The sequence below is a fragment of the Benincasa hispida genome, chromosome 1 (genome assembly GCF_027475165.1).
Source record: "Benincasa hispida cultivar pf3 chromosome 1, pf3_genome.v1.1, whole genome shotgun sequence".
Taxonomy (NCBI): Eukaryota; Viridiplantae; Streptophyta; class Magnoliopsida; order Cucurbitales; family Cucurbitaceae; genus Benincasa; species Benincasa hispida.
In genome coordinates, this window is record NC_143478.1 from 53,666,011 (window position 1) to 53,672,691 (window position 6,681).

Here is a 6,681-nt window from a genome sequence, read left to right on the forward strand (position 1 = left end):
TGAGAGGGAGGAACCGGTCCTCAAAACTGGTTCAGCTAGGGGGTTTGGTCCAAAGTCAGATCGGTTGGAGGAGTGGTGTGGTTCAGTTGGTTCTGGTTTCAGTGTGAAAGGTGAAAGTTCATGGGGGGCCCTTTTTGGGTCAAATTTGAGGAGAAATTAGAGTTTATCCCCCCTTTGGTTGAAAATGAAAAAGTTATTGTTGAACCTTGTGAGAAGATTATTGATGCGGGTGTGTGTTTGTGGGAGAAATCTTTGGTTGGTAAGTTTTTGGATGCCAAACTCCCGTATTCTGTTATTTGTCGCCTTATTCAGAGAATTTAGGGACGCGTAGAGATGCCAACTATTACCTAATTGGAAAACGGGTTGATTATCTTCAAATTTCAGAAGGTCGAGTCGCGGGATATGGTGCTGGAGAATGGTCCATGGAACTTGGGTGGCAAACCCATCTTATTACGACAGTGGTCTCTAGGTATTGTTCCTGAAAATTTTGTTTTTGATTCTGTTCCTATTTGGATTAAACTGGTGCGTGTTCCCCTGAAGTTGTGGACGGATAGGGGTTTAGCAACATTAGCTAGTGTCGTGGGTAAACCAATCTCTTTTGATGTTGCAATAAGAGAGTGGCGGTGGTTATTGTATGCAAGGTTTTGTGTTCAGGTGGATAGTGATTCGTTATTGCCCTCTTCAATCATTGTTAGAATGCGAGGTAGGAGTTTATTATTCTAGTAGTGTATAAGTGGAAACCTCGTAGGTGTGCTTGTTGTGGTTTCTTTGGACATATAGGGGCTGTGTGTGAAAAACAAGGTGTGGCAAAGAGTCAGGAATTGTGTATTGTGGCGGTTAATGAGGGGTGTTTGGGGGAGAATGGGGGATGTGAGAGTGTGAGGAAGGGGCAATATTTAGGTATTGGTGGGAGAGATGCGGGGAGTAGTGACGAGTTTACTATGGTTAGTCATCGTCGACGTGATAGAAGAGGTGTAGGGCACAGGAGTGGCAGTGGGTCACTGGGTTCGGTGCCTTTGAGGAGCAGAGTAGTTTATAGGTCCCCTGGAATTATAGGATTTGTAAAGTATGTTGACGAACGTAATCAGTTTAAAGTTTTGTGTGATGAGGGGGGACACTCGTTGGCACTAGCTTTAGTGCAGGCAAATCCTAATCCGTTGTGGGTTATGGAGGGGATGTTCGGAAGTTTGGGCAAAAGTCCAGTGGGAGGTGGTAGATGTGATTGCTTGCAAGATTCATGATTTGGTGTTCCTGGAATGTTAAGGGATTGAACGACCCTATTAAGTGTAGGGTGGTGGTAGATTTCCTGGCTTCCTCCTCTGTTACTTTTGTTGTTTGCTTTAAGACGAGGGTTCGTCGCGAGTACTTTGATATGATGGTGGTAGTGGGGGGGGGGGGGGGGTTTGGTGATGCTTGGAGGTGTGTGTAGTTATAATGGGAGGGGAGTTGGGAGGATATGGGTGATGTGGTGGAAAAGTGTCTATGATTTTTTTTATACATGTCAACAGGGATCAGTTCATTTCTGGAACCTTGGTGGATAGTGTATCTAGTGCTAGGGTACATATTGGTGTTGTGTATGCCTCTAATCACGTGAGCGAGAGGAGAAACTTGTGGTCTCAGTTGATTGATGTGTGTGCCTCGTGATAGCTTTCCGGAGTTGTTCTGGGAGATTTTAATGCTATTCGTAGTAGCTCGGAAGATTTTAGAGGTCGCCCTAGCTTGAGGGAGATGGAGGAATTTGATGGGACGTTGTTAGAGGCGGATCTGGTTGAGTTGGGTGTGACAGGTAACTGGTTTACTTGGACTAGTAAAATTCAGGGGAATGGTATCTTGCGCCGGTTGGATTGCTGCTTGTTTAATGAGGCGTGGAAGGTAGCTTTTCTGTATTCGAAGGTTAGGATTGGTCAGTGGGGGATTTCTGATCATAGTCCTCTTCTAGTTTCTACAGGGGAGACGAGAAGTAGGTTGCCTCCTACGTTTCACTATTTTTCTCATTGGGCGGAGGCTGATGATTTTATTGATACTATCAGGTCAACGTGGAAAAGGTCAGAGGATATATCTCCCATGGTTAACTTTGTGCGAAATTTGAAGGCAGTGAAGCGAGTGTTACGTGCATCATTTGGTAGGCATATCTTTGTGTTATCTGAGGAGATGCGGATGGCTAGGTAGATTATGGAGGCTGCTCAAGCTGAGGTGGAGAGGGATCCTCACTCAAAGTTGGTATGTGCAGAGGTGGCTCGGGCCACTGAGGTATTCTGGTTAGTGGCTAGATTGGAGGAGGCGTCACTCCGACAGAAGGCCAGGGTGAGGTGGTGGAGTTAGGTGATATGAACATGGAATTCTTCCATCGCTGTGTTTGATCTCGTTGTAGTTGCATTGGTTTATTTACGGTTATGGATGCTAGGGGGACTCGCTAGATGGTGCATGATAGGGTGGCAGGAGTGGCGATTGAGTTCTTTCGAGGTAGTTTAGGGTCTCAGCTAGTGGGGTATAAGGAACTTACTGCCCAGATTGAGGATATTGTGCAGTTCAGCTGGTCCGAGGAGGGGATGGAGGTGCTTGGTCGTCCAGTGAGTCAGGATGAGATTTAGAAGGCTTTATTCTCGATGAAGTCTGGGAAGGCTTCTGGGCCTTATAGGTTTTCGGTGGATTTTTACAGAGCTACTTGGAGTGTGGTTGGGGATGATTTCTGTGATGTTGTGCTGAACTTTTTTTAGTCCTATTACCTGCCTGGTGGAGTTAATTCTCTACTATTACTCTTATCCCAAAGAGGCGGGGAGCTGAACGTATAGAGTAGTTTCGTCCTATTTCTTGTTGCAATGTTGTGTATAAGTGTATCTCGAGGATCTTAGCTGAAAGATTAAGGTTGTGGTTGCCTTCTTTCTCAATGGTAACCAATCTGCGTTTGTTCCTGGTAGGTCAATTTTTTATAACATTTTATTGTGTTAGAAGCTTGTGAGGGGCTACAAGGAGGGCAGAGGGAATTCGCGTTGTGTGTTGAAGATAGACCTTCAGAAGGCATACGATTCGGTCAACTGGGATTTTCTGTTTGGTGTATTGCTGGCTATAGGTACGTCCCTTCAGTTTGTTAGTTGGATGAGAGCTTGTGTTATGTCACCTACATTCTTTGTGATGATTAATGGTTCCCTTGAGGGGTTTTTTCCTGGTCGGAAGGGGTTGAGGCAGGGGGATCCATTGTCTCCCTTTTTGTTTGTGATGGTGATGGAGGTCTTGTCCAGGTTGTTGAATAAACCTCCTGTGTGGTTTAGGTTCCATGATCGATATGAACATGTCGGCCTGACTCATTTTTGCAGACGATTTGATGATTTTTTGTGCAGCTGAGAGAGATTCTTTGAAGTTTGTGAGGCAGGTCGCGGCAAATTTTGTAGGGTTGTCTGGGTTAGTTGCAAATTTTGGGAAGAGTTCTATGTTTTTTGCGGCCGTGAAACCTGGTGAGGCGGAGGAACTAGCTGCGTTTATGAGGTTCTCTCTTGGTTCACTGCCTGTTAGGTATCTGGGGTTACCATTATTGGTTGGTCGGTTAAGGGCTGTGGATTGTGCGCCTTTAATACAGAGGATTATAGCTCGTATTAGAAGCTGGGTAGCGCGGTCCCTCTCTTTTGCTAGAAGGTTGCAGCTTGTTAGGGTTGTTTTACAGTCCTTTCAGGCGTTTTGGTGTAGCATCTTCATGTTGTCTGCATGTGTAACTCATGAGGTTGATCGTCTGTTACGTAGTTATTTATGGAAGGGAATTACGGTGAGTCGAGGTGGTGTGCGAGTGGCGTGGGATGAGGTGTGCTTGCCGTTGGGAAAAGGGGGTTTAGGTGTGAAACATGTGACTTCATGTAATCAAGCTGCTAGTATGAAGCTGCTCTGGCTTCTCTTAATTAAATTAGGTTCATTATGGGTGGCGGGTGGAGGCATATGTTTTTCGTGGGCGGTCTTTGTGGGTTGTTCGGAGTGAGGTTGGGAGGTCTTGGTGCTTGAGGGCTATCTTACAGTGTAGAAATAGATTCAAGCATCTGGTTCGTTTGATGGTCAGTAATGGACGGTCTTGTTTTTTTTGGTGGGATCCTTGGTTGCTGGGGGGTGCAATTTTGGATTCATATGGGTCTACGGTGGTTTATGATGCAGGAAGTAGTTTGGAGGCGCGGTTGTCAGAGTTCTAAAATGGTGAGGGATGTTGGAGGTGAAATATAGTGTCTTGGAAGTTGCTTGAGATCTGGGGTCTTATTAAACCAGTGGGGCCTAGAGTGAGGGGGGAGGATTATTGGGTTTGGGAGCCGGGTGTTAGTGGTCGATTTTCTATTGGTAGTGCTTGGGAGAGTTTGTGTCCTCGTCGTCCTAGGCTGTCTTAGGCTAGTATTTTGTGGGTGGTGGATGGTATTCTGCGCCACTCCTTCTGTTCGTGGTTAGTTGTGAGGGACAGGTTAGGTACGTGGGATTGGTTGAGGAGTTGGGGTCTATTGTCAGAGGGGGGTGTCTTCTGTGTGGAGGAGGTATAGAGTCTCGGGATCATTTATTTTTCGAGTGTGGGTTTAGGAGAGAGGTGTTGTCTGGTGTGTTATGTCAGTTGGGTTCGTTGCATCGAGTGGCAGGTTAGGATGTCGAGTTGAGTTGGTTGTGCCGAGTGGGGTTGGGTAAGGGGGTGCATAGTAAGTTGTTCCGTGTATTCTGGTGTGCTTCCATCTACTACATCTGCCAGGAGCATAATCGGTGGCTGCATGGAGGTCGACTAAGGTCGGTGTCTGCTTTGTTTCACTTTATGGTCTCAACGGTTCGTGCTCATGTTGCTTCCTAGCAGGTTGAACTTCTTGGTCTTATCAAGCATGTTTACGGTTGCTTTTCTTCTTTTTGAACTTGTTGTTTCTCTCTGTTTTCCTGTTGTCCCTAGTTATAGGGTTTTGGTTTCTCTTCTCTGGCTTTCTCCCTGTGTTTTGGGGGGTTTTTTACGTTTATGTTTAGTTATGTTCAGGTTTTATCTTGTTGGCTTTGTTTGCGTTTTATTGCCCTGTTTTTGCTTGTGCTTTGTTGCTTTGATGCCTTGATCCCGGGCTATGGGATCCTCCTTCTTGTTGTATAATAATATTATTTACTCTAAAAAAAGACATCATTTTTTTTAAGTAATTCAAATGCATCTTCAGTAAATATGCAACTCCTTATCTTTTTATCTTTTTAGTGTTTTTTATTATTATTTTTTTTTTTGAGTGGTTGAGTGGAGGATATTTATAGCCCCTTCCTCTGACACTGCTTCTAGTTACGTGTAACGACGTCGGTGGTATCAAGAACATTTCCGACGCTCAAGGTTGTCCAATGTTAGTCCTGGTTCGGCTCGATTATGTCCTGATTGGTATATATTCACTAGCTCGGTTGGTCGGTTAAACCTAAGGCGTTGACATTTCCCTTTTGGAGGGCACTCCCATATGTCTCCTCCTGTACCCTGTGGGCTTCGGCCCGCCCATGGACTTGGGGCCTTACATTGGACAACTCTCAACATTTTGCTTTGCATATGGTTTAAACCTGATTTCATATGTTTATTACAATATTTTTAGGAAATGATATCCATGCAAAAACTATTGTTTTTTTTTTTTTTGATGTTTTTTAAGCATGTTTAGTGTATGAATGAACTTTTTTTTTTGTTACAAAGAGAGATTAGATTTGCTTGGTTTTTTACTCTTTGGAACTTCATGATTTTGAGGGATTTCAATTCATAATGGATTTCAGATGAATTCCATTGTTTGGTACTACAATAAATACAATGATTTTAAAATCCGAAGTGATTTCAAGTGTTGTTTTTACTTAAAAACAAACCTTCCTTAATAAATGTTTCAATTTTGTAAGATTTCATAGGATTTGAAGTAAATTACTTAATTATCCTTGTCAAATTCTAATTTTCAAGTAACACATCTGTTCGTACGAGGATTCCAGAGAAACTTACTTCGTGGATTTGAACTTGTGTTTATGTTGATTTGATCTAATGTCGTTCAATCTCTAGTACTTTATCCTCTAATTCTCTTTTGGTTGAATGTGTACGCTTGATTTGAGGAATCGGAGCGCGTGATGTTCTTAAAATTGAAGTTTTGGAAGAATGCTTATATCTCCAAAGGAATTCATTTTACAAGTGTGGTCAACTTCAGGAGTTGGGGAGTCTTTTGATTGTTGGGAGAATTCTTTCTAGGCCCTCTAGAGTGTAAAATTTCTGACCGTCCTACAAATGAAGAGAACTCTTCTGTTTATAGAGTTCTCATGTGGCCTTTGTGGGTTTGGGTTTGGTTGGTCCATAGACCTAACCCCTGGACCTAACTAATTGGACTTAGGCCTTATTTGACATTTGAGTCAAATTAAGCATATTCTTGGACCTAATTTGACTTTAGCCTAAATAATAATATCAAATTGGACCAAATTATTTTATTTTCAATCCAACGGTCATGATGAAAACATGTGACATCATTGGTATTTGCTAATTTATGTTTTCAATCTCAATTTGGGACACATATCAACCCTTTAATTGGACCTAATTTAATCACTTGGCAATTTCGTCATTATTTGAGAAACGACATGGCAATTCTGGTTGGTCTAAAATTTTCCATTCAACAAATGCCCATTTTCGAGATTTATGCATATGTATGGGTGGATGAATCTCGAAAAAGATAAAGTTGGAATCAAAATACAGGTTATTTG

At 43.0% G+C, this 6,681-nt stretch overlaps 1 protein-coding gene across 1 annotated transcript; it reads left to right on the forward strand.

Annotated features, from left to right (window-relative positions):
• The first annotated feature begins 402 nt into the window (after nucleotides 1-402).
• LOC150038539 (uncharacterized) lies at nucleotides 403-2,169 on the forward strand. Its single transcript, XM_090313557.1, has 5 exons — nucleotides 403-703; nucleotides 781-944; nucleotides 1,265-1,362; nucleotides 1,509-1,590; nucleotides 1,648-2,169. Exons 1-5 carry the CDS (start codon nucleotides 403-405, stop codon nucleotides 2,167-2,169), a joined length of 1,167 nt encoding a protein of 388 aa, XP_090169683.1.
• Nucleotides 2,170-6,681: the final 4,512 nt, after the last annotated feature.